General features: G+C 36.4%; 2 protein-coding genes across 2 annotated transcripts; both read right to left on the bottom strand.

Moving 5' to 3' along the window:
* Positions 1 to 1,234: 1,234 nt before the first annotated feature.
* LOC117618856 (auxin transporter-like protein 2) lies at positions 1,235 to 5,250 on the bottom strand. The gene is made up of 9 exons (XM_034348600.1): positions 4,730 to 5,250; positions 4,303 to 4,499; positions 3,999 to 4,184; positions 3,784 to 3,896; positions 3,485 to 3,668; positions 3,275 to 3,372; positions 2,555 to 2,762; positions 2,083 to 2,340; positions 1,235 to 1,639 (listed from the first exon to the last, which is right to left on the bottom strand). The coding sequence occupies exons 2-9, from the start codon at positions 4,477 to 4,479 to the stop codon at positions 1,424 to 1,426; spliced, it is 1,440 nt and encodes a 479-aa protein (XP_034204491.1). The 5' UTR covers positions 4,480 to 4,499; positions 4,730 to 5,250; the 3' UTR covers positions 1,235 to 1,423.
* Positions 5,251 to 10,885: 5,635 nt separating this feature from the next.
* Positions 10,886 to 13,825, bottom strand: LOC117620194 (syntaxin-31). Its single transcript, XM_034350334.1, has 6 exons — positions 13,343 to 13,825; positions 12,554 to 12,804; positions 12,313 to 12,458; positions 12,110 to 12,148; positions 11,379 to 11,576; positions 10,886 to 11,262 (listed from the first exon to the last, which is right to left on the bottom strand). Exons 1-6 carry the CDS (start codon positions 13,560 to 13,562, stop codon positions 11,103 to 11,105), a joined length of 1,014 nt encoding a protein of 337 aa, XP_034206225.1. The 5' UTR covers positions 13,563 to 13,825; the 3' UTR covers positions 10,886 to 11,102.
* Positions 13,826 to 14,202: the final 377 nt, after the last annotated feature.

Genomic DNA, 14,202 nt, shown 5'->3' with positions numbered 1-14,202 from the left:
TTATGTCTTAAATTGTGTGATAGGATTGACCAATACTTGACAAGACATGACCCGCTAATGGAATAATAAGCATGAACAATTAGTGTCAAATATAATAACTCAGTTTTGACTCAAAAAAAACTTGTTGAACTGGTATTAAGTGAAGACACTGACTCATTTTCATTATCATCTAAAAAAGTCTTTTTTCCAACAGTGTCCGCAGTCGGCAGTGCAAATATTAATGTTACAATTAAATGCTTTTGTAAATTGCACCAATTCATAATAAACAACAGATATCGATGTGCTAATTACTAATTGCCAAACAACAAAATGCAATGATAATTTTATAATCTAATGGTGCGTGGAAACGATACAGCTGTGGGAAGAAAGAAAAAATGAGTGAAACATAAAAGATAGGCAAGTTAGGAACTGGTTTTAATCACAAAATCACATCAAAACCAAACCTTATCGAAAGCTTTAGTCTTTCTAAAACATGTTCTGCACCTTACGATCAACCCATCAAGTTGGAGGTCAGCTTCACCTCAAGATTAGAGTCCAAGCTTAGAGGAGATTTGGGTTTGGTTTCACAATTGGATTATGAACTTCGATAATGGAGTTTGATTTTGTTGTTACCTAAAAATGGTTCAACAAGAATTAATCTATAGAAGCGCAATCACATCAAATATGTAACATTTTGGAGAATGAGAATAGAGAAAATCTCGAGTAGGGCTAACTCTAAGTCTCGCACCCAAACTCACTTCTTTGTGAGTGATGAAACCCCGTATGAGACAGCCATACTCAAGACTTTGGACATTTGTAACAGATTTTGAGTTGACCCTCAAACATGTCCAAGTCACTGCTGAGTTGCACTCCCATTCCACATCATCAAGTAGTAGCCCCCACCATTGAAGTTTGACCAGTCAAACCTATATCATACGCAACACAATTAGGCGGCAAAATGACAAGCGTGAATTGGGTTCATGTGATTGAGGAAAAAAAAAAAGAGGTAGTGAAAGGATATTAATTTCAGATTCTTCATCATCACAATACATAATACGTTTTGGGTTCATGTGGGCTCGCATGGAAAGGTGTTTGATGATAAACAGAAGTGAATGTGGTAGCCATGTGAGTCATATCATCACATGCCCGGATTGGGTTCTCTCTTATAATCAAGGGTAGTCTTTTGAAAATTTGTAGGCACCATGTTTATATTAAAATCAGCAATGGCCCTTGATAATTGATTGCACTAGCATAGTTGATTAGATAGAAACACTTATAAAAACAAACAATGAAACACAAAAGAAAACATCTCCAACTCCAATTCACCATTCACAATAATGTACTGATATTTATAGAGGCTACACAGAATGACAAGGCTGATACAGCACAACCATTTGTGGGGGAGAGATGCTGATGCCTCCCTGAGATTGATACAAAAGAGAACTTAGTGATGTACTGGTGGGGAGGCTGAGACTTTGGGAGGGCACTGGTAGCACTTGGCGAACAACCCAAAAGTGTCAACTTGCTTGATGAAGTTGGTCATGCTAGCCCACCCTCCGAATCCAAACCCGACTATGAACACCCACACCACTATAAATGCGTTCACCACATACATCCCCGTCCAGCTCGGGAGGAAAAATGGAAGCTTCTCTGCCGCATTCTGCACACACGAAAATTACCCGATTGCAGTTTAGTAATGTAATTTTCTGCAATGCTGTATGATTAAATGAGTTGCATACATAATGTGTTGGATCAGATCACATGCCTCACTGTGAGCTAGTTAGGGAGTATGACCAATAATGTGGGTATGTAGGCCCAACTTAATCAAAGAGGTGAGTTTGGCCTAACTTATTACAAGATCTGAATAAGTGTGAAAGAAAGGTACCACATACTGCAAGAAATGGAAATTTCACCAACCTTATCCAGGTCACACAAACATTTAAATCCCAACCATTAATAAAACTTGTGGGGGGGAAAAAACCAGCCTGATGCATTGGAAGTCACTTTCAACTTCCAAGGATTACTATAGAAGTAAAACTGTATATTCCATGAAACAAGACTCAGAGTGCCCTGTTCTCTAATGAGGCTAGATTGGAACATTACCTGACGAGCAGATGCAGATCTGAAAGTGAGCATATGGGCTAAGGCGGGGATGATGTAGACAGTGAAGCTGACCAAAAGAGACCCAACAGCTGAGTTAATGGGACCAAAGAAGGGGAATATGATGGCCAAGAACCAAATTGGTATCACCACAGGCAACCTGGCAAGAGCCCTCAAGCATATGCTCTTGGTGTCATGCATTCCTATGACTTTCTCCCACACAAAATACAATGGCGTACAAGCAAACCCAAATGTGATAAACTGTAACATGCCAACCACATGAGAAAAAATTACATCAGCACAATCAAAATGTTCTCAATCAATCCCATGCTTGAAAATTATGCCTATGAATTGAAAGCAGCAAACCATTATAAGCTTAGGCAATAACAACTTTCTACATGTTCTATTAGCAAAGTGGCAAAATGGCTAGGAAACAACATGTACAAACAATTAGAGTATTGAGAAGGATCATCACCTGGTGAATAAGCATCAAGGTGACCCCGGCATCGCGCCATTTATTCCGGGGAAGGAGGGCGAAGGCGTTTGAGTGAGTGAGGAGTTGGTCCCCAAAGGCCCAGTACACAGCAGTTGCAGATGGAAGGGTGAGAGTGAATACATAGAGGGTAGCAAAGAGATAGACATACTTAAACTTCTGAGGCTTCCACATTGCATGCATAATTTCCCTGCAAACAATAACATGATCCTGCAGTAAAAATCTAATCTGGATACAGAGCTTGCCCACCACAATTGCACTAAAGTGCTTTTAGAAGAGAAAGTTCTGTTTTTTATTTTTTATTTTTCCTTATCTACCTAAAAGCTTTATAATAAAGAAATTAGACTTTATGATTAAGAATATATAGCAGAAAGATTATTTTTCTTAATTCAATAGTAAGGTGTTGTCAGTGACACAAAGTCAAGATTATCTATGACGTAAATGAGAATATATTTTTTAATATACACCACAAGGTGCACAATCACCATCTTATTCGAGTTTTATTCTGTCATTTTCAATTTCCTGTCATGATATTCTCTTCTCTCACCAACCCATTAATGGCAAGCAAAAGCTGCATAATGAATATGGCCACTGTGTAAAAAAGAAAACCATTCTGGAAAAAAAAAAAAAAAAAAAGAGGGAACATCATGATTATATTATTTCAAATTAAACAATAAAAATATAATGAAACTAAATACTCACACAGTAACGGCGTGGCCGCCGAAAGTGTAGAGTATGTTGGTGGCGCCAGTGAAATACAAGACCATTTTCTTTGGCCCCGAGTGTGTTACACCCTCAGCCTGTAAAGCATGTTTTAAATCTTATGAAGAAGAAACAGAGTCGAAATCAACGGAGGATAAAGAACAGAGATATGACTCTGGAACAATCAGGACCGTTGATGAAACTAATTACCTGGCCATGAACTATGGCTGCAATGGTCATATACCAAGCAGTGTAGGTGGTCATGCCAAGCCCAAGAAAAGACCAGATTCTGTAGTTGTGGAAAGAGGGTATGAACACAGTGGTGGCACAGCAAGCTCCGAATATGTACGTCCATGTCCTCTTGTCCAGATTGTCATTTATATAGTATATGTTGCTGCATAATCACCCATTAAAAAACCCAAATCAGTAATTAATTATGTATTAAACAGAACAAAACCCATGTTTTAATTTTGTCTATAAAAATTAGTCATAAAATAAAAAAGACAGACCTTGCACAACCTATGAGTTGGATAACAGATCCAAAGAGAAGGAAAGTGCAGTTGAAGGCCAATCCAACGGCTTTCCAGTATGGACCCAGTAAACCATCTAACACTTCAAACCACTGCTCAAAAAATTTCAAAGAAAGAGGTTACTTTTTTAACTTTCTCAAGTGGAAATGGCTTTGCATTGTGAGAAATGTTGGAAGCTAATTAGTTTACTTTACCTGTATGACATGGTTCTTGAAGCTGACATTTTCTTTTTCTTTTCGACTTCGGTACTCAACGTAGAGAATACTGATCAGATAAGCAGTCCAGCTTCCCAAAATACCATAAAAAATTTGGAATATGATGCCTGAAAGCATGCCCAGTTGGGAGAAAGAGTATGGCAGAGTGAGCAGAACCTGAGCAACCTGTTTTTTTGTTTTTCATCAAAACCCATCAGAACAGAAGAATGTTCAATTACAGAGAGATAACTCAAAGATAGTACTTTAATATTTGAATTGTGACTTGGGTTTTTGTTAAATTTACCTGATTTGATGCACAGCTAAACCAGGCATCATAGACGGAGCCACCATGCCAGAAAAAGCTTGTGAGGCTAAAAGCAGACTGCTGATCTGGTCCTTCTTCTTCCTCTCTGTCATCATGATGATCAGTTCGGTTGAAGCTTGAGACTATGGCCTCCTCTGCTTGTTTCTGAGGTTGCATTGTTGACAGGTGAAATAGATCTGCAACATGTAGCAGACAGATTAATCACTCCAACAAGTTAAACCAAAAAAGGCAAAAACAGAGGGCTCAACTCAAAACAAAATAAAATTTTATGTGGATGAAAATTTGTGAAAAGAAAACAAAAAGAAACAATGAGAGAAAGGTTGAAAGGAAAAGCAAACAAAAAGAAAAGCCATTTCCTGTAACCAAGTAGAGAGAAAGGTACCCAAGTCTGAGAGGTTTCAGTTACCTTGTTGGGAAAAGAGAGTTTGTTTGAGATTTATAATGAGGAAGCAGGAGGAAAGGCTGAGAAGCTTTTTATGGAAATTGGACAAATGTCAGGCTCTTCGCAAATCGTTTACTTTCTTCAAGTTCTCAGTCGGGGAGAGAGAGTGCTTTATCTCGTTTTCCCTTTCAACGAAGGAAACCAGAGAAGCATGCAGTGCCACTGCCACTTGTATTGGCCGTTTCACAAAGATTGTCACTTTGGCAGTTGCCTTAAATACTGAAACTTGAAGAAGACTTAACTCAGACGCAGCCAAATTCGATAGGTTAATGCCCTCTCCTCTGTCAATGGGCAGAGTCTGTGTGGCAGAGTCAAAGAGAAGCACAACAAGTAAAGGGGGTGTCTGCCTCTTTTAAAGAAAAGAACAAGAAAACTTTGAGTTGCTGTTGTTTCTTGGGGATTGATTTCTGGGCTTTGAGAATAGATCTGACAAAAAGGAGCACCTGAGGCTAAGGGAAGCAGAGTGGCAGAAAAGTGCACTGCTTAATGTTATTTAAGGAGCAATGTTAATTAGGGGTGGGCACTCAAACCGGCAAACCGGAAATTCGAGCCGAACCATATCGAACCAAACCGGAAAAAAATCGAGTTGATCAAAAAGTCAAAAATCGGTCAAAAACCGAACCGGACCGGTTCGAACCAGTTTCGGATCCGGTTTTATGTCTTCAAAAATCGAACCGGGCCAAACCGAACCGGTGAAACTAAAAATATATATTTTTTCAATATATATTTATATTTAATGCTATATTTTTAATTTCACTAAAAAAAATTAATATTTATCCAAGTTCAATGTCAAAATATCTCTCTTTTCTCACTTTAATATTTATTTTTTTATATGAAATTGAATAATTTGTTAATTTTCAAGTAAAAAAATAATATTAAGTTGAGAATTGTATTACAAAACAATTTTAAAAAATAATTTTTATAATCCGGTTCAAAACCGAACCGGACAATTTTTGAATTTTTTTAATTAAAACCGAACCGAACCAAACCGCATGAATAGTACCGGATCGGTTCTAATTTGAGGCAAAAATCGGTCCAAACCGAACCGTACCCACCCCTAATGTTAATTACCTACCCTCTTATTTTTCCTTTATTACTTTTCTCATTCATTTTATACCACGTGTATTTTACTCGCACACAACTCAAGGTATTTAGTATGTTCAATGTATACACATTAAGGTCTCGTTTGGTTCATGAAAAAAGAGACTTGGGGATGAAAATCAATTGTTTTCCCATGTTTAGTAAGTCCAGGCATGGGAAATCGTTGCCTGGCCCATGGGAAAGTAAGGGGGAAAGTGAAGACATCCTCCCAACTGGGGTTTTATTTTTCCTCCTCATGAGAAAGTTTGAGAAAATGAGCCAATATTAAATAAACATTTTTCATTACCATTTTGTCCCCATTAACAATTTAGAATTACAATATATCATTAAATGCATTCTTTTTTTATTTGATTTAATATGGGTATAATTGAAAATTTATACAAACTTTGTTTTCCGTTCCTACTCAAAATAAATATGGGAAAAGAAATAAAGTGATATCTCCTGATTACTTTCCCAGCATTACCAAACGTGGGAAAGTAATCTTCCATTTCTATTCCCTTGGAAAATGATTTTCCCTCAAATTCATTCCGTGAACCAAACGGAACCTAAGTGAATGAAGAAAGTAAGGAAAGGCAAGAAGAAAAGTAGTTAGCATTCCTCTTATTTAAGAAACAAATTTCAAACACAAATCTATGTAACATTCCTTTTATTTATGCCACGTGAATTGAAAAGACAATAAGAAAAAAGTATGAGAGAATATCGCTAGCATTCCTCTTATTTAAGAAATAGAGAAGACAATTTAATTACCACAACACCAAATTTATACTCTTCTCTTGATGTCTCAGTCTCTGTGTTTCCATTAACTGTTGCATAAATCTTAGCTTCAATCAGTGTACTTACTGAGATTCATTTTTAGGGTTCACATGGTGCAAGCAAAATATTTATACCATGAACCGACAAATGTGCTGGTAATAAGTCTCTAATTAAATTCAAATGCAAGGTGATTACAATCATTTTAGGGTTTGCTTAATCTCTTAAGAAAGCTCTAAGGGGCCCTCTGCTAGTCACTTGCTCAAGAGTAAAGAAGACTGAAAATTGTACTTATTTCCATTAAATTACACCTAATATTATTTAGTACGCAATCGTCCATCTCAGCATTTCATTTACTGTATAAAACGTACCCTAATAACAAACTTCGATAAACTTTTGCAGATTGGTATCCATAATTTTCTTTTCTGAAATTGGTTCGAAGAGATTTGATTTTGATGATTGAAATTTTTTGTCGAGAAAGTCTCGTTCTTTGAGAATTTGGTGAACTACTCTTTTAACATGCAGTCAAAAAGTTGGCAGAATCCAACCTTTTATTAGAGACTTTCTTCTTCCTCTATCAATATCACAATTCATTAACGTCTTTTTTTTTTTCTTCCTTTTTTTTTTTTTTTTTTTTTTCTCTACCTTCCCTATCATGAGATTAAATAATAAGCATGCTTAGTGGGTGGAGGGGCCTCCTCCTCACTTGGTTCCTCATCTCTACTTAGCTTTTCCATAATATGCTCCCTGTCTCCCTTTTCTCATCTGACTGATCTGACTCATAATTCATGTTAATTTACTTGCATGGCTCATTAATTAATTAATTTAGCAACATTATCCTACCCTAATCCAATAGTGCCTATCAAATCAATTGCATGACCAAACTCACATATCTTTGCCATCTTGTAGACTAAAAAGGGAATCATGAGGAGTTAATCCAGCTCTTGTTAACTTGTTATTATCAAAGTAACCCTACCTTGTTTAGCTTTGCGAATACTAAAGCATATATATTACACATCACGCGTGCCCAACAGTTCGAAAGAAAAAGTAAAAAAAAGTATTAATTTTGGGATTAGGGGGGAATTAAGTTAATGATTGAAAAGGAGAGTTTAGTACACATCTGGAACAGTAAAGACAATTTTCAAAACAATCCCAGCTAGGACTTTATATATACTCACACTCAGCTCAGTGGGTATTTCATTCATTATTTGGTTGACTAGCATCCACCCATAGAGAATATATACAGTATTATTCCACGAATCTAGCACTGAATATATAACAAGATGATGGTGAATTGAAAAAGAAACCATTTTATCTCAAATCCATGACAAATATCTAGATTCAAGTTACTTACCCTTTTGTTTAGTAATAGTTGTCTCGATTTGGTTAGAGAACGCGAGACAGGTTCAATATTCACTAGTCATTCTATTATAGTGGTAAAACTTTGTTATGAATGCGCTGACTCGTAATTTTTTTTTTTTTTAAAAGGAAAATAATGCTAAAATGAATCTTTTTTTATCTTTTCGTATAATTCAAAATAAAAATGTTAGGTCCTGCACTTATACAATCTTTGCAAATTGCACCACTACATCTCTAATCATATCAGCATGACAATTTTGGGGGATGAAGTGGATGTTATTTGCCAAACTCATACGTAAGAGAAAGGGTCCAACCATCCCATAATGATCAGGAGGAATTTATGGGGTTACCCCACAATAAAAGAATATTACTTGAAATAAGACTGAAAAGGAAGAGATTGGATTTATTTGGCTTTTTTCCATATCAGCAAAAGCTTCTATTTAGGATTTATTCCAGAATAGAAAAATATTTAAGCTCCAAGCTTTGCTCTTTATATGTTATTATTCTTGGTATTTTCCGTCGCTTATTTTTCCCTTCAGAATCTGTCTTATAGTTACAAAGCATCCTAGGACATAGTTTTTCAACCCAAAAAAAGGGATCTATAAATTGTACAAGATCCATTACATTTTACATGTATATATGTCACGCCAACCTTTTTACCCTCAATACAATTACATCAATGGGAATTAATAATTAATTATTAATGTAGGACCAAAAACTATTAATGCTGACTAAAACTTTCATCATTTCTAAACACATTTTAGAGTGCCTCACCGGGCCACACTACAAATCCATTGGTTTTATTTAAGAGTGCAGTACACAACATTTTAATACAAAATCAATCATTGGTTTGGAATAATGCTAGATGTTTAATATTTCATTCTCTTTAAGCTGCTACTCACACATTATGAGTGCTATTCTACATAAAATGTCTGCAATAATAATAACAATTCCTCGAGGGAAAGACATAGACGTTATAAGAAAAGCTTTGGCTCATTTCATTCACGTAATATGTTTGGGAGTGTTTTTAGAAGGGTTAAAAGAGTTTTATGACTACATTTGACAGAAAAACTTAGAAGTGTTTCTGGGTCATAAAAGCGCTTTCTGATTTTCAAGTGCTTTTTCATAAAGTATTTCGATTTCTTAAGAAAATTTCAACGTATTTATAATAAAAGCGCTTATAAGCATAAGTGCTTGCTAGATAAACAATCCCAAACTATCATTGATCGGAAGCAGCGTGAAAATCTAGTAATCTTTGTTCTAATTTTCAGGTTAATTTGGATGAATAAATATTAATTATTAGGTCGACAATTTGTGCAAATAATTAGTGATGATGGAACATTATTATACTTAATTACACATGTTTTTGTTAGATCATGATGATAATCATACACACTTACATACACATTAATCTTCTGCTCTGCGTAAACTTTGATTATGCTTATTTTATACTTGATTATTTCGTTTACCAACCACAAAAAAGATGATTAGTGAGCCTTTGGAAGCATATACTTTAATACCTATATAAAAGTTCCATACGAAACTGAACAATCCCATCTCAGTTATGCAACAAAATCAAGGAAAGATTTACATCAAATTAGGTTGGGGAAATCAAAGCAGACAAAGACATCAAAATGATTCCAAAAACTTCAAATCATAGTCAATAAGACCATCATGTCCTCTGCACTACAAGCAAAATCGATATTTTTCAGCTCTGAATATTTTTTTTTTCTTTCTTGCACCACACTTGACACTACCATATTATGTATATTGTGTAGGGTTTATCTCTAGATGTCTGCCATGAATGAGCCTACTGCTGTTGTAAGCAGCTAGGCAATTAGTTGTCAAATTCCACTGTTCATGTGTTAGTTTTGCATGAGTCTTTTCAATGGGCACCTTCCACCATCTACCAAATCTCAATATATCATGGCCTTGCAGACTTTGACGACTTGATTGTTGGACTTGTGTCTGCCATTAATGGCTCCGTTGGTTTTGCATCTAACGCTCGCAGAAAATGCGCAGCAACAACTCACTTACCTTTGTCCTTTTTCTAGTTTTCTTTCTCTTCATTTGTTAGGCTGTAACTTCTGTTACTGTTCTTACTTCAGAAAAAAAAAACGCAATCAAAGTCTTAAAAAGAAACAAATGACCCACTAGTGCAGTATAGTCGTTTAGAGCAATTGCTTCTCCGAAAATGTTATGGGTTTAAGTTATAACATTCATATAATGTGTGTGAATTTAATATTATATCGCATCTCTCAATAGAAAATGTCTTTTAAAAAAAATATTTCTCAAAGAGAAGTTCTTGTAATATAGTATTGAAAAAAAAGAGGAAGAATCATTTCATTAGAACAACATTCAATTAAAAAGAGACAGATAGATGCATTAAACCTTTGGAAATGTAACCGCCTATTGAGACATACGTTACTATAATAGAATTTTATAAGTGATTTGTAGTTCAAGTGATTAAAATCGTTCATAAATTGTTAAAAGGACCCAACTTTCAATTCTAACAGTTAACAGCTTAAGATTCAAATGGGGTAAACCCGTGAGTTTGCTAGGTGGGGAGGACTTGACTTGGACGAAAGCTAGACCATTGTTGAAGGTTATCCCTTCGCAGTGCAGCTAGTACCTAGCCTTGAACCCTTTTGACTATTGGGAAGTTAAAGTTGCACATCCAACACCAAATTTTCAAGGATTTGGTAGAAGGGGCTATCAGCAGTACAGCGAGTTCATCAATCTTAGTCGCATGTCAAGGGTTAGGTTGGTGGGCCAAAGTTGTGATTTAACCAATTCTTAATTTTGGTCCATTTTTCTTCTTTCCGTTAGTTAATCACACTCACAAAGTTCAAATCACTTGTGCATGTATATGCGCGTGTATCTGGGCCAACTGTGGGGAAAACAGAGCAAAGAAGACAACAACCAGAGCTTCATATCAATTTATCACGCAGGCAAACATATGCATGCTATAAAGAATGCTAATACTTGAGAATTGAAAAATGGGCATGCCCATTAAATATACAGAACAAAGAACCCTTTTCTACTTTCAATGATCAGGTTTGGGGAGGAAGAAGCCTGAATTCACCATGCAGCAAGAATTCTACTGCTGGGTTTTCGACACCAAAATTTAAGCCACAAAGAAGATGAAGACAAGCAGGAAAAATACCAAAATGGCAAATATCTTGATTATAAGCCACCTATTTGATGATATTCGGTTGAGATTCCTTAGTAAAGCGTTGTGTGCTCCCTCAACATTTGCCAGTGATTCTTCCATGTTGTCATCAATCCTGCTCACGACAACCAGCTTAGTAAAAGTGCATCCAGTATTCTATGATCCAACTTTCATCACACTAAGAGACTGAATAATAAAACATCACAAATTTACAAGCAGCAAAAAGAGAACCTGATAGCCAGTTCCCCTTGCTGTGCAACCATTGTAGCCAAATGTGTAAAGATGCCACTCAATTCGGAAATTGTAGATTCTACGTTGTGTAGAGCAACAGCCCGGCTTTGTGTATAATTTTCTTGCCTTGGAACTACCTGCTGTAACATGGACATTTCCATTTGCTGCGATGGAGGGTTATCTACAGCTAACCTTCGTCTGTCTTGGCAATGTTTAAAACAAGCAGTTATTTTCCATCAACATATATCTATAAACAGATATCAGAAAACCAAATCATTTATCAACTTATTTCTGGCAACTAAATAAAATAATCATCAATACCAGAAATTCAGAATGGAGAAAATTGACAAGTGCATCCTAGTTTTTGTTGAGGCATGACAATATGAAATATGAGTTCGATTGTAATAGCTGCATTCCAGATAATCATCCAAGTTGATGAAGGCCCTATGCGGCCTTCTTAGATGCTTTCCGGAAGTAAAGCAGACAGTGGTGCACTTCTAATTAAAAGGAGCGTGGTTGAAAGTATTGGTTATAGCCTATGTAGCAGATACAAGCATTTCAGGCACGAATAAAAGATGAATAAAACTAATACCGAAAGAACGTGTGCTTGTCATATTTATGATTGGAAGTACGTACACATATGCATGCATAGTGTATGCATCAGGTATTTGTAGGGAAATGACAAAAGGAGATGAATAAGAAATTTCAATTTTCTTTCGGAGCTAACATACCTCAGTTGGCTGCCAGCTTGAACTTCATTTGATGGCAATCTGGTGAGAGAGAGAGAGAGAGAGAGAGAGAGAGAGAGAGAAAGAGAGATGAAACGATAAATAAATTACTGGTACATGAACGGTGGAAGGCCTAATATACTACTAATTAACAAACATCAGAACATGAACAGACTTAGTAGATCTCTTTAATACAAAATACTCACGGTGACGGTTGCAAATTTCCAGGTGCACTAGTTGTAGTTGACCAGGGAGCAGGTTCGGTCACACTCTTTGCAGGTTGCCGGAAAGGGTTATCTCTTGATGCATTTGTAGAAAATATCTGTTTCCTATTCTCGTGAGCCTTGATATTCTGAGGGGACAAAAAACGTAGAGTTGTAAGGAAACAACCAGAGACATGGACAAAAAAGACGCTTACCAAGTGTACAAATCAAAACAAGCACTGACCTCTGTTCTAGTGGTTAATACATCTTGAAGCTGTTTCGTAGCCCTCATAAGTTTGCTTTTCAAGTCATCACAGACGGCTGTTGAATGAACAACTTTGTCCTGGGAATAAATTCCATCAGCTATTTCCATTCTTTGAATGTTTTGCAAATCGGTAAGAGCCACATTCAGTGCTGTAATGTCATTCTTCACTAAAGCAGTTAATTCCTGAATTTCCATTATCGGATCATCAAACATAGACGACCTCTTTGCCACTGCAGATTAAAACATGGCAAGCACAAGCCTTAGGTCGACATAACCTCAACCACCCAATAAAATTCTGAGGAGAATTCAAACCCAGTAGGAAAAGTGAACTCACAAATTACAATACTAGGTTTTGTGAGCAAAATTTTAGGCAATGCAATACAATCAGTTGGAAACGTAAGTAATAATCCGAACACAAGTATAAGAAATCATATGTGACGCTTAATTTTCTCCAATCATCGTCAATTATCAACAACAAAAATCAGTTAATCAATAAGTATTTCAGAACTCTAAAACAGCTCCTTAGCAATATCAAAGATTTAGCTTTCATATGGCTCTCGTAATGGAGTGGTTGAAAAAGCTTAGCTGAACTGTTAACAGTTTAAAGTAAACAAATGCATCACATTCGAACTTCAATTTTGTAAATTTCCTACATTTTCTCAGCCACCAAACAGCTAGGCATAAATACACAAATAAAAGCACATACGTATATAGAGCACGGAAGATTCAATTTTGGAAATGAAAAGGAGAGGAGCAAATGCAAAATACATTGGGTGAGCCTTGAGATCTTCTGAGAGGTTTCCTGTATCCCCAACCCGATTCGGGAAGCCTTCTTGTTGAATTCGGATCCAGAAGAGGAGGGTCCCGGAGGTTTGGACGGAGATGAGACATTCTGAGGTTGCTGAACGGCTGTGATTCCTCCGATTTTCTGGAGGGTCTCGGACAGTGATCGGAACTCCGAGGTCCGATCACGGTACGTGAAGGCCATTGGAAACGACAAGCCTCAGATGGAAAACGGTCGAGAGAGAGAGAGGGAAATATAGGTATTGGTCGTTTGTCGGTGGTTGGATCACCTGCAAACCGGAGGTCAGCAGGAACAGATTGCTTGCTTCCTAGACCTTGGAGTCGGGTCCCCTGACGCACTAGGCCCAATCAGCTTCCGCATGACAACCACAAATGCGTGAAATTATGCCATTAATTTTAATATTGAAAATGAAATTGGTTTGTATATTTTCCACTTTTGCAACTTCACGTTTTCAAATTTCATATATGAATTTTAGTAGAAAATGTATCATCCCTTTTGATTGTCAAATAATTATAGACATGAATGAGACATGATCACTAGATGTGATGAAAATATATTCGTCTTAATTAATGATTTAAAATTTGTAGTAGAGGTGGGTATTTTAGTTGGATAAACCTACTAATCCAAGTTCAATCTCCATCTTAGATGGGACTAAGATCTCTTAGTTGAAACCCGATAATTTGCACAAAGATGAAGAAATCTTCAACTCGAACAGCAACCTGAAGAGTTTAAGGGGTGTAAATGAGATGGGTACTCTATTTTAGCCAACTAATCTAACCCACATATGCAAAGAGTTTGTGTTTAATCACTTGACATTATATCT

This window comes from Prunus dulcis, chromosome 2 (genome assembly GCF_902201215.1).
Source record: "Prunus dulcis chromosome 2, ALMONDv2, whole genome shotgun sequence".
Classification (NCBI taxonomy): domain Eukaryota; kingdom Viridiplantae; phylum Streptophyta; class Magnoliopsida; order Rosales; family Rosaceae; genus Prunus; species Prunus dulcis.
Note: the sequence above shows the minus strand (reverse complement) of the source record. Positions and strands in the feature narration are given on the sequence as shown.